A 26047-nucleotide genomic window follows, 5' to 3' on the forward strand; every position below is an offset into this window, starting at 1 on the left:
TCTGAGGGAAACCTTAGTATGTACTCCGGAAAATATGGCAAAATGAAAAGTGTTGACTTTATTGGAGGCGCTGTGGCATTGTGGATATAAAGACTCTCGACTCCCAGTCGGAGGACCTGAGTTCGCTTCCCGCCCATCCGAGTGCTTACATCCTTGGACGAGATGTTTATTCCCACCATGTCCCTCTCGACCCAGGTGTATAAATGGGTACCTGGCAATGCTAGGGTGATACTGTAATGGCAATACTGAAGAGAATACGCTGGATGAATAAGACCTTAGCATTAGTTTTATAGATAAAAAGAACCGCTAAAGCGATCATGGGACACAAACCTGCCGGTGAAATAATATAACACGGTCACACTTATTCAGATTTATATGCATGAGCTGATTCTGCCGCAGAAGAGATAGATAGTGTATGGCAAACTATAGAGGAAGTAGTGAACAAGGCCGGCTGTAACAGGGGCCGCGGAGCAGGAAGTGATGTTTCCGGATCACATAATTCGCCTAATCAGACTTCTTTATGGAGACCAAGCAGGATTTGTGAGAACAACTTCAAAAGGAGATTCAGTTTGGTTCCAGATTGGTCGTGGAGTCCGAACGGGATGTTGTGTGTGATGTCACCAGATACGCTATGAAAAGGGACGGTCAGGAGAAAGCTCCGACACTTAAAGGACTCGCCACGAAGAGAAATTTTGTGGAAAATACTCTTATTCAATGGAAATGGAAAGGCGAAAGGGCGAGAGAGACCAATCACAACTTTAGCTAAAAACTACACAAAATTCAATTCGATTCCAGACAGTGCTCTTTAGAATTGCATCCCATTGGGGAACAGATAGGGAAGGTTGGTGTGGGCTCGTCCGTATACCTGCAGAGCTTACTTGCCCCAACTGCATTGATGATGGTAAGTAATTACTGTTATCAGTGATTATCGTGTCATTTCTTGTACAGTCCTCGAGGCAGGCCGTAATCAGCGAATTCTAGTGCAGTTGCCACTCAGTTTCCGCATATTTTTTATGGACAGTTTCTAGATGCTATGAGATTTGCGTACGGTTGTTACGCTTCAATTTGCACAAATTTCATAAACGGGGAGAGGAACACATAACAGGACAAACTCAGGTTCCATATCTTTACCAATCCTAGGCATAACAAGAATAAGGCATAGGTTGGGTCAAAATCATGACGTAAAAAAAGATGTTTCTTTAAAAAAAAAACTCCAAAGTGATAGTTGCGACCGCATCAAGGCAATTACCCTGCTAAATACTGCTTAGTGATATGATTACAGTGAAGATGAGGATTAGGGTTAGGTTTAGGGTTAGAGTTTGGATTAGGATTTAGGATTAGGTTCAAGATTGGGATTAGGGTAATGGTCACTACTATAATGTAAGTTTGATTTCACTTTATTTATTACAATCAAGTTCAAAATAATGATGGAATTGTATCATATCCATGTTTTGGCCATTTTGGCATTCCCCGAGATGCGATAACTTTCTAAACATTGTCAAGGAAAAGACTCCAACATATACCCCCCCCCCCTCCCCCCGAACTTCATTGAAAGCATGGACTGCCTGAACATGAACGCAGGAAAAAGGGAGAAGGGTACTTCTGGGATTAAATTGGGGTATTAACGTCAGAATCACGAAAGCCTTCTGTTTCCAGGCTTCTAATTTATTCAATCGTTCACTTCCTTCATAAAACATCGGAAGCCTGAAGAAGCGAGGCGATTTAATAGTCACATGGATAATGGCCAGGAAAGTCATCAAAGACATTATACGGAGGATATATGAGGTACTTTCTAATTCCTGGCGAGAATATGTCGGGAAATGGCAAAAACACTTGTGATTTCTTGCAGACATTAAGCGTTTCGAACACCCCAATGTACCGTCGCATTGTGCTCTAACTAAGCGCTTCATCGTCATTTGATGTGATATGTTGTGATTTATTTGCGAAATGCATACATTGGTTACACACAAATCTCTTGTGAACATAGTGTGTACATGCAGTAATTGGTATTGCGTCATACATATTTTGTTTAGATCGTCATAAGCTATTAAAAGTTTGTCTGGGACGTCCAACAAAGATATATATATATATCACACATACAGAAATATTATGCAAAGAAAGTGTACTACCCACGTTCAATGGGTTTCATAGTTAGGCTTATGATATCTGGAGACAGCAAGGAAGAGAGAACACATAGAAGTGGGGTACTCTACATTATGATAATAGATTTTCCCGGCCAATTTCGCACTTTTGTCGGTCCGATTCCTTATTGCTGCATTCAATTTAGCAAAATTTAGCGCAGATGACACGTTAGGTATTTCATATTAATTTTGGATCATTCAAATTAACCTCATTTAATTGACCTCATCCTAACTAACACTTTTTTCAATTGAAATTCGTAAAATAAGCATCATTTTAATTTTCGGTTATTCAATTTAGAATGATATAATCACGTGATCAGATATCGTCGTTGACACCACGAAGTGGCACTTTGGCCAAAATCGCGTAGAAAATCAATTTTCTGTTTTCTTCATTTTTGTTATGTATTAGTTATTCTCTATCATTTCACAGAATCTCAGGTCAGAATTATGCTTATTTATGCAAAAACTGGTATTTCTACAAGTGGCACAAGGCACAAAAACGCAGATCAGTAATTTCACAAAGGTGGCACTATCGAATGTGCCGCTTCGTGGAATTAATTGCTCTGTGTGTTGGTTAGTTCACGAAGCGGCACATTACATAGACGCCCTGTGTTAAGACGTGCTACACGCATCGTACCTGGACCACTTCCAGCCAAGCTACGATAATAATACGTCAATATCCAATGAAATACCAAGTACCATGTCATAAGAAGGTAAGAACTCTGGGTAGATTTTAGTCATCTATGATAATGGTGTTTATTTTGTCATACTTGAAATATTTGACTTGACATTGAAACGCTATCAGAAACGTAAGGTTAGAGACGTTCAAGACAAGTGTCTGATGTTCCTACTGTACAACGCAACTTTCAAGTTAACCTGGGCCCACGTACTGTGATCCCTGTATGCTATGAGTTATCAACACCCCCCCCCCCCGAAAACATATACATCATCAATTACATGTATTAAATTCACGCTTTGCCAGCATTACCATTTTTTTTCCCCTGGACAAACGTCTGCCCATTTAGACTTTCCCCTTTTTATTTGCTTGTCAGTTGCGTAGAAGTAAATGTGTATGATGTTCGTGCCTATAGAAACGTCTATAGTTTGTAGGCCGAGATGAAGTATTAATACCTGTACGGGCTGTACGCTGTTACTAAGAAGGGCTCAGAGGGGTCCGTTTTATGGAGTCATTACATATTTGAATCTCTCATAGATGTGTCTTATGAGCTAAAAGTCTCTCCTTAATAGGCTTTCATGAAACGGATCACAATCCTGTAATTTACATAGACATGAAACTAATATGCCAGGGAGCAAAACATAATGTGATTATCTAGGCCTACACCCTCATTTGACCTAGTATCAAGATGTAGATAGACCCTAAAGCACGATGAAAGAAAACTCTAGACACCCATTTAAAATGAAGCAAAAAAAAAAAATCACAGGGCTGCTTCCCGGAAAAAGATGGATTCCTAGTGTTCAGAGAATTATGCATTCAGGTTTTCAGGGAAACATCTTCACAGTCTTGTGCTACTCCATCGTTGAATACATTGTGTGCAATTCTGGCAATGCATTTACCAATTTGAAACGTAACAGAGCAATTCAAAGTAATTTTGAAATTGTGTTTATTTTTTTTTTTTTTTGATAGAAAAGGCCCTGGATGTGTTAAGATTTCCAAGGTCACCAAGTCACATTATTCATGTAATAATTTACATGTCTGTGTTTCTGCAATTTAATTAATCCAGATACCAACAGTGCAGGGCACTTCATCTCCAGAATCACACCTCTACAGAAAGCAGTTCGGATTCAGAGGACAATGTTTCACCGCCAGTACTGTGTAACAAAAGTGTACTTCAGCAACAAGTGGAGAAATTATATATGCCAATCGTTGCAATGTTTTTCTTTTTTTTTTCTCAAGACTCTCAAGCATAAACACCCCTCCCTAACATCTTTACCACCAGTGTTTGACAGTGATGTCAGGCCTTACTTAAACTCATGTGTCCATGTAATTATTTCAAATGGTCTTTAGGTTTTAGTTATCCTCTTGTCGTAAGATTGATGATGAGTGACATGTTTAGCAAACACAAGCACATGCCTGGAGCAATGTGGTTTTCTTATTTAATTAAAAATATTCGAAGAACTATGAATCAAACAAAATTTGGTACTATGTTTCACCACTGTAAATGTGACCGTGCATCACAAAGCGAACTAAAAGTCGCACCCCTTGATTTTACGCGAGGACTAAAAAAAAAGTAAAATGGGTCAACCGAGTCAGTCTTGAGTTTTTCATATTTTCTGAAAGAGCAATCCTTGTACATTATTCTTCAGTTTTGGATCATAACATGAATGGGAGAGTGTGTTTTCAGCAGTTTTTCTACAACCATTTTTTTTTTTGGGGGGGGGGGTGACAGAATGATCAGGTATGTCTTAAGGTCCTCTTTTCATGTCCTGAAATCCTTTACTCACTATTCACTTTCAAGTTTAATAACTTTTGAAAGGATAATTGTACTGCTTTGAAAATCGACGTTAATTGAGGGCAGAATGTGTTAATAGAACATGCGCAATTTCAGTTCAATCTGATAATTCCTTCATTGTTGTCCCGGTGGTTTACATCCTGCGTTTGTCCCTTTCATTGCATAGCTAGCACGACTTGGTAAAGATTAATTGCTTGAATAGACCCTGTTCTTCAAAGCCTCTTTTCTCAGTTCAATCTTTTTTCAGAGTGTGTGCTTTCTTTCTAGTATTTAGATAGGTTAGGGGAGACCGTTTGAATTTAGTTATACATCATTTTAAAGCTCAGAGTCTGCTCTAAAAGAATCTGCCCTCAACTGAAAATCAATGTCTGGCGACTTTTTGTCGGTTTTGTGATGCAGGGTCACAATGTAATATAGAATGCGCAACACATTACTGTTAACTCCATATTTTAAATCAGTTAGCTTAATGATAGTATCCATAATATTTATCATAGATGATATACATTGTATATTATCTCTTGTGTATTTCAGTCAGTTAAAAAATCATTCCTTGAATCATTTCATCTTTTTGCCTTTATTTCCACATTGAAAAATAATTCATTCGTTAGAAAAAAGAAATGAAAATTCGTAAAGTTCGAATTTACATATGCCATTCGACATACCGCTCCGTACCATTCTTATTGATTTCGTGCTTATCGATTCATATTTTGACAAACATTCTGAAACAGGTATAATGAATAATTACATATCCAAGTGCACGAAGAGGGTCCAACTGATATACTGGGGGGAAAAATAGAATATTTGCTAGGTAATAAGGGGCATGGTCAGTTTCTTGGAATTGGTCTGGTTTTGAGGTTGTCGTTTATATTTGACATTCAAAAAAAAAAGGGTTGATTTATTCATTTAATTATTTCACCTCCTGAGCCGTTATACACCGCTCAAAGTCAGTGATCCAATTAAACGTAGAATTAGTGATCGTTGGTGCGTTTTAAAGTGCTGATATGCAGGGTAATGGACGTTGGTGTTAATTAAGGGGACGCAGGTATGTGTTCCACAGAATCATTAATTTTCTTCCGCTTATCTGAATCTTAATCTGGCAGAGAAAAAAAAGAAAGAAACTACACTGTATTGTTATTTTAACCCGTTCCGCAGCTAGCCTTTCCTACAACGTGTGTATAGAAATATAATTATCTATTCTGTCAAATACCTTCAGAATATGATTATGTTATAACAATAAGCGGACAAGGTAGTTTTCAAATGAACTGTCAATTTTGTAATACTAAATTTCGATTACATGTTTGAAATGTAAGCGCTTATTCAAGTCTGAAGTGGTATAAAAGATCATTTTCATTGCTTTATCAACTGACCATTTTTCTTTGTCAGTGAAGAACGAAATAAAATATGAAGTGTTTCAGCACTTAACAAAAAAATTGTGGGGATCGATTTTATCATTTCTTTCGTACATTCTTTATTCAACCTTTATCATGTGGATTTGGTTTTGTTTTGCTAGTTTTTTTTTTCTTGTACAGAAGAATGAAAGTAGTTAGTATTCTATTAGAATAATAAGTATGATAAAAAGAGACTGAATACGGGCAGTTGATGGGGTATGAGGAGGGCATGAGATTACTTCCAGGAGAGAGAGAGAGAGAAATGTGAGAGAGAGAAAGTAGACTTAACTGTAAAATAAAGTCTGCATGTGAAGTTATGAGACGTTAATCATAACTGTGAGCATTGTGAAACACAGAATTAAGCAAGAAAAAAGATCAGTATACATTACAGTAAATGTACAGAAGTGAATAATTCTGATTAGGAATCAACCCTTTGTCATTATATAAACACAGAAAGCCCTGAACATAACAGCAACACTGCTTGTTTTTTATTACATGGAATTGTTCTTGTGATATATAGCCAAGAAGACATTTGGGGTTTATAATGAAATGGCGAAACTGTCTACATTTTTACTGTAAAGGCTGCACGAATGATTGCGAGTAATTTCGGAAATTGCAACACGCGCGAATACCTCATTGTTGTGAACAAGGCGCACGTACGGTACGTCATGCGCGCGTGCAATGTGCCACTTCGTGGAATTAATGAAACCTAGATTTGGGCGTGTGATTTCGTTCACGAAGCGGCACATTTCATTATGTTTGCAACTTTATGGTGCTAATATATTTTCTCCTCGATTTGAAAAAATCATAGTAGCCGGTGAGAAAAATACCCTTCTTGCTTTTCTGGTCACTAAACCATACATATATCCCCTAAAACCGATCGTAAGAGCAATTTCAAGATCGCATCTCAGAAAACCTCGTATTGTACTCGAGAATACACAGGACACAATGGGGCGCGTCCCAATGTGCCACTTCGTGGAAACAATCGAACCGCGGTTTACGCGTATGATTTATTCCACGAACCGGCACAATTGTTTCCTGCCTCGCCGTCGCAATATTTCACCTTCATTATTCAAAATTGGTATGTGACTGTAAAGAAGAAGTTCTCCTCTTTCCGTTCATGTACAATTTATCATGTTTAGTTACAGAAATCCACTCGATTTGACGATTTCAAAAATTGTAAAACTTTAATTGCGTTTTTCTCGAAACGCGGTATTCGTGAACCCCGCGCCAAAGTGCCACTTCGTGGTGTCAACGACGATATATGCTGCTCTCGTTCATTCGAATTCATTTTTAACATCTTTTGCAGTCAATTCGGCACACGTTCATCATAATATTATGCTGAGGGTCTTTCTTCATTTTTTTTGTCAACATACACGTAGTTATTGCATCAGTGCATTTCATATTTCCGTATTCATTTCAGAGATTTTGGCAACAGTTTTTTTTTTTTCAGTGTGCTTATTGAGTCTCCCAGCACGAAGAAAGTACATGCGGCCATAACTTATTCCGAGTGTGTCGGCCAATTCAAGGTTATGATCGTCAAATGTTCCTATAATTCTTTCTCTGTCTTCTTGAGATATACGTCTGGATCTAACTTGTGCTGTCTTAACTGTAAGAAGATGAAGTTAATCTGTAGTATTGGTACATGTAGACCTATATAATGAAAAAAGGGGGCGTTACAAAACAACAAACTCGAGGTATATGGGGGTCAAGAATATGACACTTTTACTGCTTAACAGTGGGTGGATAAAACCAAAAGTCACATAGAAATACATGTTTAAATGTTCTCACCTTTTCAGAACAGAAATAACATGAAGTAAATTTGAATGAAAATGTTTGGAATTTCACTGTTTATTCGCGAAATTACTCAAATACCCTTTTCGGCGAGTAATGGCGAATTTGAATGAACGTAGAGTTCCAGCCAATTTGAATGCCCTTTTTACGAATTCGAAAGCCACATGTGCAAATTTCATTGATCGAAATGCTAAATTAAACGCACAAGTTGCAATTTTGAAAGCTAAACTGTACGATAACGAGGGGTTTTGAAGGAGCCTTCTGCCAAATGAACTGACAAAACTGCTAAATTGACCGGGGAAACTTATAGTTAAAAGTAGGCAAAATTGATGATTCTGACTGACAGTCAGACTCATTACTATATAGCCGTATATGTCCTATACGTGATATGCGCATAACAAAATATATAAGCATGTCAACCTGGCGAATGTACGCAAAAACCATGCAACTCGTAAAGAAAGGCATTTTTCTACTCGTCGTTCAGAAGTATTGTTTTGCCTGGCACAGTCGTAGCACTATCTAACAGGTATCTGATAGAGCTAGGGTTGTCAACGAAGGTGTGGGTTTGATATACAACCAAAATGCATCATTTTGCTCTTTTGTTTCCTTTTCACGCTAGCCACAGAAGCGTGAAACAAAAGTGCATTACATAATGGTCTAAAACCCAATCCAAAACGCAGTTCATATGAAAAGTAGTGACTGAGAGAGCCCGTGACAGCATACCTAGTGTACGTGATATCGGATGATACGTGGTCATAATAGGAATCCTGTTCCTCTGAAAGCCATGTGAATGAGAAAGACTACGACAGCAATCACAATTGTGATACAGATGATTAGAAGAACCCTAAGGTGGTAATTTATAGTCGTTTATACAAATAGGACTTTTACTCAGATTGTGTTTCTGTTGTACTTACTCTCTAAATAAAAATCGAGTGAAAATATTCACTCTTAGAGGAGTGAATGCAAAAAAGAGTGAATTTAGAGTGAAATTGGAGTGAATTTTGAGTGAGAATGTTCATTTTCACTCAATTTAGAGTGACCTCAAGGATCACTCGAAGATTTTGGAGTGATTCCTTAGGTCACTCTAAAACAAGGGAAAATGAACATTTTCACTCAAAATTCACTCCAATTTCACTCTAAATTCACTCTTTTTTGAATTCACTCCTTTAAGAGTGAATATTTTCACTCGAATTTTTTTATAGAGTACAAATATAAATGACCAATTATCCATACGGCTACCTTGTGGATCACTGACCATCCTGCTGCTAGTTGACAGTCATTGCTTCTGCCATGCCAATACTCCTTATCAATGGGTTTATTTCTGCAGCATTTCGTTCAACTTCTTTTTTACTCTGCTAAATATTTGTGTATTACTGTCTGTTAACACCAGAGAGATGATACTAAAACCTCCCTGATCACACTTACGATCGAGACGGGCAGATTTTGGCTTCGATGTAAAATGTCGAAGGAACTCGGGAACAGCCACAGTCTGCAAAGATACGTATTCTCACTATGCCGAAATAAGTCATTCGTGTGCCTCGATCGTTGGTTGCTGCTCGCAGCTGCTGTCGAGAGATATCGGCTGTTTCCGCCAATTCTGGTGCAGACGGTACAAAAGATTTCTGCTAACTCTACTGGGCTATCATGCACTTCCTCGGGAGAAGGACTGGTACCTCGAGCGAAGCTGTATATACATGAATGAACATTATACAGTATAGTAAAGCCAGAACAAACAAATGCTGCTTCATGTTCCGTGTCACGACGACGCCTATTGTGCATGCAATCACACTGCGTCTGAACTTCATGGTCGTTAAGAGAAAAGCCAATCTTTTATAGCCATGACAGAATGAATGTAACCTATTCCCAATTATTAACCTTCATGAAATGGGTAGAATTCAAATGATTTCACATTGCATATAGGATTCATCGATACCCCAAGTCGACTCTAATATCTGCATTTCCAATGGTTTTAGTTAAAGACTTACTGACGTCATAAGATGAATAAGATGAATATGTGTCTGTACATTTTTTTATGTTTATGTTCATCATTGATAGGTTAATGGTCATTGGCTCACTCGTGTTGACTATGGCAGCTAGTACATACATTTGCCAGGCTGGTAACTAAAGGGGGAAAAGACTCGATAGGGGGTTCGAATCCCCTCCCCTCATCCCAACCCCTAGACCAATGTATTACACTAGTCTTGAAATTTGCAACAAGATCTTTTCTGCATAAACTAAAGTCGCGGTCTTCGAAGAAAAACTACGGTTTTACCATTGACTCAAATATAGTATCTGTTTTGCTTTCTTAATCTACGACAATATGTTTTACCTGTCCATATGAAATAAAATATAAAAAAAAAAGTTATCCAGTTTCTGAATGTGATGTATTTTGTAAACCAACCACACACTGTAACCATGTATAGGCCTGTATGGCTTATCTCTTTATTAACTATTCTTTAAGGTCTTTATTATTGCTGTTGTTGCTGTTGTTGATTAATTCATTGGTACAGAAAGAGCTGAGAGCTCTGTTTAATCTGCTTTATCTAAAGATTTAAAACATAACCTGTCCGGTAGTTTCCGTAGTTTGGTTTTGTTTGTTAGTCATTTGTTTGTTTGGAAACGCAAGGGGATTGAATACAAGATCCACCAAAATCAGAATTAGGCGGTGACCAGGTCTTTCAATCTTTGATGAAAAAAAAATGCCATAGGAGCAGGTCCTCAGATAACCTTCTCAAACTAATCTGGGGGTGTTTCATCAACGTTTGTCAGCGTTGACGAGCTTCATCGCTGACGATTTGGTTAGCGATGACGTTACGTCAGCGATAACCAAACTGACGTGAAAAACCGTTTCACGAAGCCTCTGACAAATCGTCAGTGTATATTTATTTTTCAATCGAGTTGGACGAGGCTTCTGACGAATTAGGCCACGCCCACCATATCGAGGCGCCAGAAAAATGATTGAAAAAAAATATCTTTCACACTCTCGCGTATCTCGTCCCGTCACCGGTGATTACTTCCATCCTTACTCAAGTATCTGCAGACGACCATAACATTTAAAGAATGAGTGAGCTGGATGAGTTATCTGTAAGTATATCTTCTAAAACTGAATTATCATTGGCTTGCCTGGAGATGTAGTAGTTTGAAATGAAATCCATTGATAGATCCTAGAAGACTAGATTCGTAGATGGCGTCGTTAGATTTCTATCTTAAGACTTTAGTCCCACTCATTCATAAAGACGTTTTGTAGTATGGAAGTGTATCATACCTCCTCCTCTGGCCTCTAGCAGCGAGCAGGCATCTAAAAATCTGGTACAGTGGTAGGTAAGGACATAATAGGCTCCATTTACACCATTACTGCGTGTCCGTACTAACTACGGCGGGCGTATTGCGTATTTATCATAATCGTAAATTCAGCCAAACCGTGTGGTGTTCATCGGTAAATTTAGGTAAGCTGCGTGCTAAGGAAGCACCTTCCACAGCACACTAATTACTCGTCTGCTCGTTAGTGATGCTGTGCCGTGAATGCGGCCCCACACACCAAACGGCGTTTACGCGAGATTGATAATTGATACAGCGGTTAGGCCTATTTCCAAAGCATAGCATCTGTCGATCGTCCTCCCTTCCTCCCTTTTTTGCTTTTTGGTCTTCAACTTTTTGATATTCTCGGAAGGACTCCCTAGCCTCTAGCATCAGTTACTAGGCTTATAATTGCTAACATTTGTTGTCCCGGACGTGGATGTCCCTCGACTAATTTAAGTGCCAATTCAAACATATAAGATTAGAAATACAACCCTGGCTATATTAATAGCTAGTAGGCCTACCTACATACTAGTACATTGCTACATTTAACATTAATATTAGTACCCTAAACCCTAACTACACACAGCCCAGTCGCTGTACATAGCTTTCGCACAGCGTACTGCGTACAGTAGTACTAGCTAGGTAGGTAAACCCTAACCCTATTAAACCCTCGCAATACGACATAGTATACGTAACGTTAGGACCTACCCTTGCCTGCTTGTTAACGCATGGGTGCAGGCGCACTGCGGTGGAGCCCATTTTACGATTTTGCGTAGGTAAGGTGTAAATTGTAATTATTGATAAACAAACCACGTATTGACAAAATCTGTGTCTTAAAAGACCCTTGGGCCTTGCACAAAGCCGTCTCTTTTTCCCCGATGCAAATTGTATTGTACATGTAATTTGTATTAAGAACCAAACATGCATTTTCAATGCAAAGCGGGGGAGCAACCATGGCTTCCATGCCATGCAGCACTTCACACACAAATGAATGGCAAATCATAACTGCATTGACTTTCTCTGTTGTTGAAATGAAATCATTACTGTTTCATTGAAATGTTGTATTTGTGAATGATAAAGTATTCGCATTTTCTACTAAGGGTAGTTATTTTGTTTATTTTTTGTTGACTTTCATTCGTTTTCCATTGCCTATGCGCAGTGTCCTGCACGTTATGTACTCGTACGGTAATCGGATGTCTGCCTACATAGACGTACTACTCAGTAGATACTAGTACTACTAAAGTTTAAAGTCGTGCCTAATTTCAAAAGCTGGTTAATACAGGGTGTCCAACCCAAAACGAAAATGAATGCTTTGTCAAAACCAAATGCATGAAATTATAGAGAATTTTCATACGAGTCGAACGACACAAGAAATAAAATTGTCTAATTTGGTTGATTACTTTTCTTTTTAATCTAGACTATCTAGTTACTAGCATGCAGCACTCCTACACTTTTTTCTGTACCGGTAATGGAGGAATTTTTCTTGACAACATCCCAAATTTGGCTCAAAATGTTTCTGTTTTGAAATGTGCTTCTGCCAATTGCAAATTACAGTTAAATGAGTCTAAAATTTACAGAATACCTGGTTAAATGGGTAGTTAGAATCAAAACTTATTATGAAATGCATGTGCTTGTTGAGAAAAACAAAACTGTTTGCACCTGTATGCAGTTCAACACTGACAACACAGTGTCTTACACACATGCACTATTCAAGATGTCCCTCAATTTTCCAACAGTTAGTGTATGTGGTCCTTTCTAAGACCACATATGTAGTAGGTGTGATGAGCATGGCTAGATTTTAGAGAGATGTTTTTGTTGATCATGACATTAATTTTTTTATTAAAATTGATTTATCTTATCAAAGGCTAAGGCCTTCCAAAAGTACATGTATGCAAAGAGACTACCCAACAATTTCAGGTCAACTTTCAACAAAATTCCTATAAGCATCGTGCATTGCAATGTGTGGAATTGATCTTTGTTAGTCTTCAAAGGCAGTGGCTTTTGTTCGATGCTGCCATTTGGAAAATTTGAATAACAAATTAATGGTCGAACCGTCTTTTCAAAAATATTTGTAGAGTGTAGTATTCAAACCTGCTACGTATGTTTTCATTTACAGTAAGCTATACTGATCACAGACATACAACACATGTTAAATTGTATGACCCAGATTGCATCTTGACAGCTGAAACAGTCACCTAAATTTCTCCCTATGATAAACTATTTTTTTTAGTCAAAATTAGTATTTGAATGATAAAAGTACTAAATTTCTGTTTGGTAAATGTCTTGTGACATTGTACCCAAAAATGTGAAATTAAAGAATCAAAATATGTTTACATTATTTACGAATTTAACAAATTTGTTCCCCTGGTAATACACTATCTACATGTAGAATTTCTCAGCATTGATACAGCATTGTAGGTATGGACGCTCATTAACACCTCAATGAAATTAACTGCTTTTTTTTAAGATCTAGTACAAAATTCATAAAAAACTAGAAAAGCACTCTGAGAGCGCAGACTTCCGCCAAGCATCAGGCCATTTCCACCTGCACTGATCTTGTTTGCGATCATCAGTGATTTCCACCCATACGTACTGCATTGTGTGCTGAAAGCCGCCTGATTTCCCAATATACATGTAGAAGCCTTTGTTACGTCATAACCCCTCAGCTGCACAGTGCGCCTCGCCCTAGCAGAAAATAGAGGACGCACTTTAGTGCGCGCGGACAAACAAACCAACGGTAACGAAAACATAACCTCCCACCTTGGCGGAGGTAATAAATCTGCTGAATCTTATTTAGTGTCAGCTACATCTAGGTGAAATCATGCTAAGTTATATCAATATATAGTTTACTAGATAAAAAATGTATTGAAAACCAGCACTATTAGTATTGTCTTTGACAGCTGTCTCTTGATAACTGAGTTGTTTATTACTGTGCCTGTAAAATTGTAGTTCAATTTTTACACTAAAAGATGTTAATTCAGCCTTTTGCTTTATTCAGATGATGTAGAAACAAGTTTATCGTATTTATTTCATTTTGTTTTGACGCAGGAAACTGATAAAGTACATGGACGGTATCAGCCTGGAGAAATACAACTCCTGTGCAAATATGTCAGGGAAAACTACCAACAGTTACACCCAAAGACTGACAAGCCGAATGTAAGTAATTTACGTAAACATACATCTTGAAGTCAATCAAAAGCGTACTGTAGTCTACAAGTTATCAAAGAAATTGTAGAAATGAGAGACCAAAAGAAATTATGATTTTAAATGGATGTAAGCAGTAGGGACGCTGGCTCGCAATGTGATTCTCTGCAAAATAATAACTTAGCCTAAAAAACGTAGACGAATTGTATCCTCGTAAAATGATATTGTCCATGTTTACGATAACTTTTAAAAATAAACAAACCCTTCATAACAGCATTCTCGATGCATTTTTGGGCTCGAGAGTCATAAGGGAGAGGGGGAATGGGGACACCCATATAAAGAAGCGCTCCAGCGTCACCTCCGTTGTGATTAGCTGCACATCACACCACAGTGCTGAGTGATACTCTATCCAGAGTTTTTCAGCATATTCATCCAGATTCAGATCCAGATGTACATAACACACAGATTGGATAAGAAAAAGGTATTTTTATTTGACTGCGCGCAGAGCACACCCTAAAATTGACATATTACGATTCTTTTAGCAATGTTTTTTTGTTGTGTTAAATTTGATGTATTTAAAATTATTTGATAGTTTTCTTTGAATATTTTGGTATTATAAATTTGTTTATATATATATTTTGGATGTCCAAAAATATTTAGATTAAAAAATTGAAGGGTGGGGAGGGGGGGGGGGGGGAAAGATACCTCCCCCAAACAAAAGTTTGATGGGGGGGACATGTCATTGAGTATTTTTCTTTCTAGCGATGATTTTGTTGAACATTATTTTCTTGATTTATTTCATCACAGCTCTGAAACGGAGACCACCCAACAATTGAAGGCGTACAGTGTAAATACTCAATCGTGAGTGCTACACGCCATTAAAACCAAAACAGCACCAACAACTAGTCAACTTTCAACAAAAACCCTTATCAAGCATCGTTCCTTGTGATGCATGGCATTAATCCTTGTTAGTCTCCCAAGGCAGTGGCTTTTGCTCCGATGCTGGCAGTCAGGAAATTGAAATAAGAAATTAACGCTCAGACTGTTTTTACAAAAATATCTGTGGATTGAAAACCACTCAACCAAATTTGACAATCTTGGTGTCACTCTTCTCCTTGATAATTCCCCTATAACTTAATGTCATTCATTTTGGAATCAGAGTAATGCAAATATGCCCAAATTATCGAAAAACTTGGGCTCTGGGCCATGCTGTATACACACACATATATTGTCGGAGGGGGGGGGGGGGGGGGGGAGGCCTCGTATCTGCAATTTTGGTGAAAATGACTTTTTTAAAAATAATGTCAAATAATGGGATAAGTGATGTCAAGTCCAAATCCCAGGTGTCCAACTTAAAAAATGAAGCCACCACAGTATGGTACAGTAAAGGCTTTCCCATTCGCTATAGTGCTTTGGCCGCCATATTTTTTTGGCTCTCCTGAACATTTGACATTTTGCAGAATACAAGGTCTTCTCGCCCCAGCGGCGATATGTGTGTGTGTATATGTGTGAATGTAATATTGTTTATTATATTATGAATACTTACAATAATTGTTACTGTTCTAATTCAGACTAAAGCCAGACTGGCACATGCCTGGAGACAAGCAGCTATCTCCCTAATGAGCCAGGGGTTTCCCCTTTCGAAAAATAAAAAAAAGGAAGATGGCCCACACCTGCGTGATCTATGGCATCAAATGGTTTCTAGGGCCAAAAAGTACAGGGACCAGAGGAGACAGACAGGTGAGAATGATATACATTGTAAGTTGTACTTCTAAAATTGTATGGAATAGTGGATAGGCTTAAGAGAGATCCCACTCCACAAAGAAGGGTGCTAATATGTGACTTTTATCAATTTATCACAAGAATCAAGAATTGTTACATTGTTGATTTTTATAGATAACTGTTATTGGAATTTAGAAAAATTGTGAAAAGATATAAAGCAGCTCATCTCTTCTGTTGATGTGAACAAAACCCTCAATGACAATTTTAATACCTGGAGTAAAACAGTAAGATATTTGAAATTTCAAATAGAAAATTGATTTAATTCAAAGTATATTCATAATACCTTAATAATAGTATGTGTTTCATGTAATTATATCGCTACATCGAGATATATGTATTTTTAAAGTAAATCTTGATTAAAGAACTGTTGTAGGAATTCACAAGTGGAGGCTGATGTACAAATATAACTTATGAAAAATGATTAAAATAAAATGGATAGACAACCATGAAATACTGATTGAAAATACAGTATCTCAATCGTATTGGTTTCTGTAGGCGGAGGACCTCGACCAAAGTTTCATGAAAGACATGAAATGGTACTTGAAACTATTCCCAGCCAATGCCAGACAGGTTTCATTGGTATTGAAGCCGAGGCTGGTGACATTATTGCCTTGGTGAGCATATATATATTTTTTAATGTATGAATTTCCCGTTATTTGCAGATAAATACGATGAAGTTGTATAATGAAATAATTCTTTTAAAAAAATCACCTTTCTTAATTCCTCTTCAAGATAGATTATAGGTATTTAATTTTGTTGATTTTTTCCCGCTTTGATTCTTCTCTAAGAATTTATGATATTACTGTACTCAAATTTTTGAAACATTGAACTTTTTTTCATTTGAGGGTGGGATTTGGTTGTTTATAAATAGTTTCATTTATGTGCTATTCAATATAACAAGGGATAATTTCACTTTCTTAAATTGATTAAAAAATGAATAACAAGAAATTTCCCTCGAAATGATGAACTTATGATTACACGTAGAAAATTACATTCGAAAGTTCCCATTTCTACTTTTACATATTTATTGAACATTTTTAAGTAAATTTTTAAATGAGGAAGTTGAAGTTGTTCTTCAAATTTCTATTATTTTTCTTGTAAAAAAATTGTTGCTTTTAAAAATGTTGCATTAATCAATAAATGAAATAAAATGAAATGGAAGTACAACTGGCGAAGCACCGCATGGCTGCTACTTCATGGACTTGCTAGTGACTTGGTTCTGAGTCATGAGTCATATTTTCAGAGCCTGAGTCAGAGTCAAATTTAAAAAAAAAAATGGATTCCAGTCAGAGTCACAAAAAACTGGACTCGAGTTGAAGTCCTTACTCAAGTCACACAGCACTGTTCATTATTTCTCCTCTGATTTAGATCCTCTGTAAATTGTTCTGCAAAGGAATTCCTTCCTATTATATTTTGGTTAATTACATTCATGACCTTAGTTCCTCTGTAAAAGAAGATTAATTTCTGTGTATGAATGAGATCAATTAAATATGTAACAATTTACTAAATATGAATTGCAATTACAGTTGGGTGGAATCGATGGAACACAGGAGCTGCCTACACAACAAGACCGACATTACAGGCATGAACAACAGGAACAGCAACATGGATATCAACCACAGCATCAACCACAGCAGCAACACCTGCCACAACAGCCTCAACCACAGCCTCAACCACAGCAGGACCAACAACCACAGCAGCCTCAACCACAGCATCAACCACAGCAGGACCACCAACAACAGCAGCCTCAACCAGAGCATCAACCACAGCAGGACCACCAACTACAGCAGCAGCATCAACCACAGCATCAAGCACAGCAGCACTACCAACCACAGCAGCTTCACCAACCACAGCAGCAGCATCACCAGCCACAGCAGCAGCATCATAGGCATGTCAGTCCTAACAAGGGAAGAAAAAGGCAAGGAGAATCACAGGCGCAATTGGATCTTATCGAGATTGAGAGAGAAAAGCTGGAAATTAAGAGGCAGAAGCTTGAGGTGGAAAGAGAACAGTTGGAGGTGGAAAGAGAACAGTTGAAGGTCATGAAGGAGATGCTTGCAGAAATGCAAAACGGATTAATCTTCAAAAGTGAATTGTAGTTTTCTTTCATAAATACTTTGATACTTGAATTGGTTCTTCCAAAAATGGCTATATTCCTACAATAGCAGTGCATTATTTGAAATAATACCATCCAAACAGTTTCACTTTATATGAAAATTGCTGTAAAAGGAACTTTTGAATTCAACTATTTAGAGATGATTTTATTATTTATCACATTTACATCAGTGATGTTATCAAGAAATTTCAAGAAACTGTATGTTTCACATGTGAGGGACTGTTTCTATAAGAATAATACAAATGTAAAACAAAGAGGAACAAAGAAGTAGACAGTTGTCATGATCTGATTGTACATTAACAATGAGGACTTTCACAATCGAGGATCACAGTCATATATGTTCACTTCCATTAATGTGTAACACTAACACCTATTAACAAAAGTGGTTTCATGAAGAAGATAATGCTTAATATGTACAGACTACCCGTTAAAATATGGCTATTCTACATTCATGTTATATTCTGTCTTCTTCAAATCGTTTGGAGCACCCTGTTTTCTGTTTGTATATGATACAGAGAAAGCAAAAAAAAAAAAAAAAGTTCTAAGAATTGTAAATATATTAACTGACTCATTTTGACCAGTCTTCTTTAAATGTTCTGGAACAGTTTTGTCACTGTCAGTCATATTACAGAAGTAACCCCTTGTTAAATTCAATGAAACATTGAAGTTACCAAAGCCCTGCTATAATGTGTATAGATGCTTTTCTGTTCTTATTTGTAATTATTATGGAAATTTTTACAATCCCAATTTAATAGGATTTCTAAATGAAGCAAGTATGACTCATGTATAAATAGACAAGTCGTGCGCATGCATTCTGAACATGCTGAAGCTTCGTTCTGTGAGTCTGGAAAGCCAAACAGTAACTCAGTACAATAATCAAGCCTACTGCTAATGAATGCATGAAAAAAGGGTTTCTGCACTTTCACGGCTCAAGTATCTACAAATTGATGCAGGTGATAACTAATGTATACAAAAATTAGACTTACATGTATTTAATACATGTATATGATTCTCCATGTTTATACTTCAGAGAATCCAAATCTATACAACCAATTTTTCTGAGGGATACTTTCTTAGATTTCTCATGTGGCTTGACTGACTTGAGTTCACACAGAACAGAGAAATGATCATAAAGTAAAGGATCTGGACACGGTCAGCCCAAAATGATATTGTGTAACTTGCGAGTTCCAACCAAATCTACACTGCCTCCATGTAAAGGAGTAGTGAAATGCACATGCTTAATACACCAGACAAGGCAAGTGCTGTAATGTAAACATAAACGTACACTAGAAATTGTGCCATCAAACTTGATATTGGGCCTTAAACATTTATTGACCCCTGCCTGTGACCTTTGACCTTGTGTAGACCATAACCTCCCAAAGGGACACTGTCCATCCAAGTGTGGTCACAAACGGACCTATAGATCAAAAGTTATGAGCAATAATAGAAATGTGCCACAGAAACTTAACATTGACCCCTGATTTTGACCTTTGACCTTAAGGTGACCTCCCCTAAATTTCGTAAAATGTGAAACATTGCAAAACCACTCTTCCCTCCAAGTTTGATTCAAATTGTAGCGCAGAGTACAGAGTTCAAATTTTTGTAGTGTTACGGACGGACGACTAACGAACGGATGACAGAGTTGATCCCTTTATAGTCTCCCATCATCTCCAGTGGGTTCAAAACAAAAGACTCCAAGAGATCTGAAAATGGCCTAGATTCAATATTGTCAATGTGAACATGAATATTGAAATCAGTGTTAAATATAGCAGGTATGTTGCATTATGAAGTCTTGTATGAACTCATGACATTATTTTCATCCATTTCAAACTGTTGCTTCCAAAGAACTAAAGATGTGTTAAGCAGATAACTTCTAAATGGCATTAATAATCATAATGTGAAGTATATACTGGGTGGCCCAGAATTAATGTTACATAAATACACCTTAATAACAAAGGAATGAATGACTGAATGAAATTATTGTTTGAAGCATTTGATTAAAGAGCACTTCGAGTTTTGTTTGTAACCAAAAACATCCATTTTCACAAAGGCATATTGATTTCATGACCACTTAACTAAAAATTAGGGATTAAAGACGTTACTCATTTGGTTTGACAAATCATTCTTGACTGAGAAATAGCAGTTCATTCAAATTAGAGTTGCCTGTAATAACCTTAATAAAATGAAGACAGAGACTTACACCACTTAATGCACTTTTTTCGTCACATACTTAATGGGTTTACAAACAGTGATAGGCAGTCTTTGTGTTCGTTTTCTGTAAGCCAGCATGATCATTTATGTTGAGATTTAAAGTAATGAATTGCTATTGCTCAATCAAGAATGAATTCGCAGGCTAAATAAGTAAATTTGTTAAATCCCTAGTTGTTAGTAATCTTGTCATGTAATCAAAATGCCTTTGTGAAAATGGATGTTTTTGATGGCAAATGAAACTTGAATTGTTCTTCTATCAAATGCTAAAAATTCAATAACATGTATTTTATTCAGTCCTTCATTTCACAGCAGCGTGTAATCTAGGCAAAATAGTCATTAATCAAGTCGTCTCTGACTTGTCGTCCTGACACGGCGTCAGCCCCTTCCTCATGCTCCTCGGCCTCTTCCTGAAACAGAGCTTGTGGCACTTCGACTTCAGGTTGGTTGAGTCGCTTGCTTATGTTGTGCAGACAGGCGCATGCTGTAATCACATCACTGGCCCGCTCTGGCAACATGTGAAGGCCTGACCCTAGGAGACAGCGAAACTTACACTTTAACTGTCCATTCACCTGTTCGATGACAACCCGGGTGCAGCTGTGTGCTCTGTAAAGAGTGGAAGTTATTACATCAAGAAGTAAAGCTTTGTCTTTGTGTAAAATTGTATTTCTTAAAAACAGAAGACTTGCACTTTTTAATTAACTCTTTATTTGTCATGGTGGAAACCCCCTGTGCGCCACATTATTTTGAGACATGAAGTTAGTCATGCTTTGAGAAAGATTTCTGTATTTCCAACCTTTATAACTTCTACGAATTTCTGGTAAGCTGGACATAATATTGAGCAAAGTTGAAGAGGAATGCCAAGCTTAGCTTTGATATAAATTGTATGACAAATCTATTTCTATTTATTGTTTTTATGACCAGAGTGTAAAAGCATGGCTTTTGCACATAAAACTGTGAGAGAAACTAAGAATTTACATGCAAATTTAGTCGGGAACAACACTTGATAGTCAATCACCACATAGAATGCAAACTGTATGTAAAAGGAACAAAAGCTCGAGAAAAGCTTTCATTGTACCATTGGATTAGGCGGTTTTTAGATTGGTTCAAGCGAAATAGTGCGTTTGAACAGAATATGCGAAGTTGGCATGCCGTCCAACTGGTGGGACGTGCGATCATGGCACGTAAAGAGTTAATTCAGTGAAAGAGATTAGTACGTACTGGTTGTATCTTCTTTCAGCTTGTGTGGCAGGCAGGAGTTTCGGGGTCATTAGCCAAGGCTTGAGTCCATATCCCGAGTCCCCAAGCATCAGTCCATTCAGAAGTCCAGCCTCAAAGCCACGGCCAACTGCACTGGTCTATCAAAAAAGGAGGATATTTTTATTGTGTTTCATTATCTCTAATTATACCCCATTATATTCATATGATTAAAGATATTCTTTATTGAAATTTTTGTAGTACATGTATTATCATAAAATACGAGCAATTGTTAATGGAGGATATTCAAGATTCGCATTATTCTCATGCTTTTTTTGCAAATCAAGCTTGTTTTTATGCCTCCGCCCTGAAATGTCGCCGGAGGCATTATGTTCTCGGGTTGTCTGTCCGTTCATCCGTCTGTTTGTCCGTCCTTCTGTCCGTAATTCTATTTTTTGGGCAGCATATCTAAAAAACTTTTAGAGGTATCCTAATGAAACTTGGCATGTATATGTATGAGTGGGCGTAGTTGTGCCTATCAACTTTTTGGTGCACATGCGACAGGTCAAAGGTCAAAAGGTCAAGGTCAAATGCTCAAAATTTCACTATTTCCCCTATATCTATGCAATGTCTGGATGTATTTTCTTGAAACTTGGTGTATACATGAACTATCAAATAAAGATTCCCCAGAGAGAGCTTTTGGGTCATGAGATTAAAGATCAATGGTCAAAGGTCAAGTGAAAATGTTAAAATTTCACTTTTTTCTCCATGATCTCACAAATATTTCAAGGTATCTCCATGGAACCTATGCATGTTCTGACTGGCAGTGATCATGTAGGGGAATTAGGGGTCGTGGGTGGAAGATCAGGGGGTGAAAGGTCAAGATGAACTCATCCAAATGTCATTATTTCTTTCTTATCTATGCAATTCTTGCAGGATTTTTTCTTGAAACTTAGTGTATGCATATATTACCCAATACAGATTCTCTTCAAGTTTCCTGCCTAATGGTCAAAGGTCAAAATGTCAAATATCAATTTAAAGTGTTAAATTTCAATTTTTCATTAAAGTTGTAAAAGGATCAAAAGTTGGGTACAGAAATCCTCAAATCCCCAAATACCTGCACTCTTAGACAGTATAGACATTCATCTAAATAAACCATGTTCAAGGATTGTGAACACTCAATGCATTTGTGACAAACCTGTCATTTTGATATTTTGCCAGTCATATGACACACATTGTCAAGACATTGTGCTATAGTCCTACATGTATTCGGAGAACCATGCATTATAGAGGAGGCATACCAGTCGCCATAGGGACATTTCTAGTTTGTTATATTTCTGATTGTATGAATTCCTTAGAAAGAATGGATAAACCCTATAAAGGCTCAGAAAAATAAGGAATTTGATGACAATTTCCCTTTAACATTTTCTAAAATGAGAACCAATATAGAATTTAAGTGTTGTGCATACATTCAATTATCAATTCTTGTGCAATGTCCAGACTTTAGTTCTGTTGATGGATTAAGTTTCAAAAATATAAGGATAATAATTCAAGGAAAGAAATTTTAGTGTGCATTTCTTACTCTTAGAATTCGACTATCGTGAGTGCTTCCGGGCCATCTTGCTGACACGCTTGTTATTTGGTATTTAGCATTGCACGTAAGCTGCACGTTAATGCTGTAAAACCCCTTGCGGTTTACGTAGAGATGTTCTACATCACCAAGAGCCACACCGTTGATCTGGACATGGGTTCCATCAATGGCTGCCACAACCTTGGGGAATTGGGCCAAACGGAAGAAATCAAGCTGTGTCTGTTGAACATCTTGGGGAGAATGAGGGAATTTGATGAACTGTGGAAAAAGAAAATATAATTATTGAATTGATTAAAGTTTTTATATACATTTCCATAGTAATGCTCAAGGCCAGTAATTAGTGTGAAGGGAAGGATCAGTAGTTGCTCAATTTGAAAAAAAAAGATTCAATATCACAGTTTATATTTCCACTGATGTTATGATCATTGATTTTAGAAATGTTGGGCCACTTTATTTTGTCGACAAGTTATGATAAAGGTGAAAAACAATGTTTTACATCTTCAATTGTTTCTTCCACTGTGAGATATTTAATGAAAACGTAAGTGACGGTTCAGCAATGTTTTTGTTCATTTGGCAGCATGCTAGTCTATATGATTTCTCTGTCTTTTTTTTTTATTTCCTCACTTAAATCTCACTTAAGTACTTTAATTTCTACAGTGCCCTCTAAACAACTACTGAGCCTCCCCTTCAAAGCTATTTACATGAATTCATCTGTACTTGCTTTTCATGTGTTTAAAACAATGTGAATCCATAAGTACCAAGTGGAATATGACATTAACTATTGATTGACCAAAAGTGTAATTGCCATGTATATGATAATGCATGAAATGTACAAATGTTTGGTACTAAGAAATCAAAGAATCGAATAGAGTAGATACATATTAAAGCTTCTCAACATTAAATCATCAGAGTATGTTCCATGAATGGATAGAATGTCAGAGACGAATTGATATTTATAAGTGCAGGAAATGACCGTTAACGTAGAGCTGTGATTGGCTGTCAAGATAAGCAAAAAGTTCCCAGCAGCATGCTTATAACAGCATACTAAATTCGTAGACCCTATTCTGTGCCGCTTGCATCGTTTTTGTAATCAACAGCTTGGAAAGTATTCAATTCAATCCATTGAGTTAAATGTACATATGTTATAGCATAATTCAGATTAAAGATTTTGCAATTCAGATATTTTTCATCCGAAACTAATATATGCATATGTATATATATGTTTACGTATAATTTATAAAAGTCTATTGACAACTGAAATTTCTATACTACAATGTTATTTATTTCTTGATGAAAATGTTTGCGTTGACTGCAGAATTTCAGTTTTTATTGATGTTTACAGTATGTGGTATTTTAAGCAATAAATTTCAAATCTTAACATGATACTATGCTATTGCAGTTATTTTGTATTTGTCTTGATTTAAAGCAGAAAGACAGTTTTGGGGTATGTGAAAACATTTTAAAAGCTTTTTTGGCATAAATTACAGTATTTGATCATGATTATGTAGAAAACTCATCCAGTACTAAGAGTTTTCTCCAAACTGACCTCTTGTATCTTTTATAAAGCTAATATATTTTAATTACTTTTCACTTTGTTCGAGGGCCTCCGAACAAATCTGTACACTGTGTCAGCTATACTTCACAAGGGGTAGTTAATGATTACTCATCTTCAGTTCAAAGCTTGGAAATTGTTCAGAAATATTTTGGATAGTGTTTTATGAAATATAGAAGAATTCTTTTATTTTAGAAAAAGAAATACGTCTTCACAAAACTATCTTTGTGATTTAAGTTGGCCATAATTGTTATTACTAGGCCTATTCTTTTTTATTATTTTAATTTTTTTTTTTGGTAAAACATTGCGGGAGGGTTTTTGAAATTAGTTTCGCATGTGTATTGTGTGTGTGAGTGTGTGTGTGTGTGTGTGTGTGTGTGTTAGTGTGTGTGTGCACGAGGCTGCGTGTATGTGCTGGTGCATTTATACTTACCACATACTAGTAATTTCTGACAAAATTAAGACCCACAATCTTTTGAACAATTTATTTCTTTGATTTCTTTGTGATTAGAATGCTTTAGTTTATATTTTCTTACAAATCTGTCTTATAGGTCCACTATTCATTTATGATTACACTAATAATTACCCTATTGATTTTCTAGTATTAAAAGCAATATTGATTGTAATAATCATAACAGTAATAACAATAATTATTGTTGATGTTTTCAATACTTTTTAATGCCATCTAGTTATTTTTTTTTTTTGGGGGGGGGGGGGGGTGAGGGGGTGGTAAATTAATTAAGGAGGTGTCAGTGCCACCGTTCATAAGTAAAAAGAAGGGCTAGTTCACAAAAGTTGTGTTTGCTCGGGCATCAATCACATAGCTTTTTTTGGGGGGGGGGGGGGGGAGGGGGGAAGAGTTGTCCTGGGTGAGACTGATTTCAAGTACAGTTTTTTTCTCCGTTGAAGTTTGAACATTTCCCTTGTATCATAATACTTGAGATATCGTAAAAAATGAAATGTAAATGAAACAACAAAGTAAAATAAAAGAAAAATAATGTACTATACTTGAAATGCTGCCAGCTTACGGCCGACAATGGCAATGAACAACGAGATACTACTGTATCCAAAAAAAAAAAAAAAAAAAAAACCGACAACATTGCATTGCAATCGCAATGTGAGAATGCATTCGGCGCGGCCTGAGACCCCAAGTCGGTGGAACTTCATTAACATTCCATTTCCTTCAGACTTCGACAGTAAGTTATAGTTTAAACTTCATAGCTTCTCTGGCCTCTTTCTGAAAATTTATACGAAGCTAAGGTAGAAATCAATACATTAGAATATTAAAAATGTCGAACTGTATTAAACCAGTAAAATTTAAACGCGATCGCTATGTGTGTACAGTGGCACCCAACACTCGTGG

The 26047-nt window shown here is 36.9% G+C and overlaps 2 protein-coding genes across 2 annotated transcripts; one reads left to right on the top strand and one right to left on the bottom strand.

Annotated features, from left to right (window-relative positions):
* Nucleotides 1-10541: 10541 nt before the first annotated feature.
* On the top strand, nt 10542-24466 carry LOC139718805 (uncharacterized). The gene is made up of 5 exons (XM_071630273.1): nt 10542-10878; nt 14143-14250; nt 15810-15978; nt 16516-16634; nt 17547-24466. The coding sequence occupies exons 1-5, from the start codon at nt 10855-10857 to the stop codon at nt 18117-18119; spliced, it is 993 nt and encodes a 330-aa protein (XP_071486374.1). The 5' UTR covers nt 10542-10854; the 3' UTR covers nt 18120-24466.
* LOC139718374 (putative nuclease HARBI1) lies at nt 20663-24211 on the bottom strand. Its single transcript, XM_071629847.1, has 4 exons — nt 24191-24211; nt 23124-23390; nt 21566-21702; nt 20663-20950 (listed from the first exon to the last, which is right to left on the bottom strand). The coding sequence occupies exons 1-4, from the start codon at nt 24209-24211 to the stop codon at nt 20668-20670; spliced, it is 708 nt and encodes a 235-aa protein (XP_071485948.1). The 3' UTR covers nt 20663-20667.
* Nucleotides 24467-26047: the final 1581 nt, after the last annotated feature.

Source organism: Diadema antillarum, unplaced genomic scaffold (assembly GCF_040938485.1).
Source record: "Diadema antillarum isolate AM-2024a unplaced genomic scaffold, OU_Dant_1.0 scf00000008, whole genome shotgun sequence".
In the NCBI taxonomy this organism is placed as follows: domain Eukaryota; kingdom Metazoa; phylum Echinodermata; class Echinoidea; order Diadematoida; family Diadematidae; genus Diadema; species Diadema antillarum.

What these genes read in the sequence shown, in the direction of transcription:
- LOC139718805 (XM_071630273.1), top strand. Translation starts at nt 10,855, where the DNA reads ATGAGTGAGCTGGATGAGTTATCT. An exon ending in GTGAGCTGGATGAGTTATCT is followed by an intron (nt 10,879 to 14,142) that starts GTAAGTATATCT and finishes GTTTTGACGCAG; the next exon opens with GAAACTGATAAAGTACATGG. An exon ending in CAAAGACTGACAAGCCGAAT is followed by an intron (nt 14,251 to 15,809) that starts GTAAGTAATTTA and finishes GTTCTAATTCAG; the next exon opens with ACTAAAGCCAGACTGGCACA.
- LOC139718374 (XM_071629847.1), bottom strand. Translation starts at nt 24,211, where the DNA reads ATGCAAGCGGCACAGAATAGG. An exon ending in TGCAAGCGGCACAGAATAGG is followed by an intron (nt 23,391 to 24,190) that starts GTCTACGAATTT and finishes CTTTTTCCACAG; the next exon opens with TTCATCAAATTCCCTCATTC. An exon ending in GCTGAAAGAAGATACAACCA is followed by an intron (nt 20,951 to 21,565) that starts GTACGTACTAAT and finishes CACTCTTTACAG; the next exon opens with AGCACACAGCTGCACCCGGG.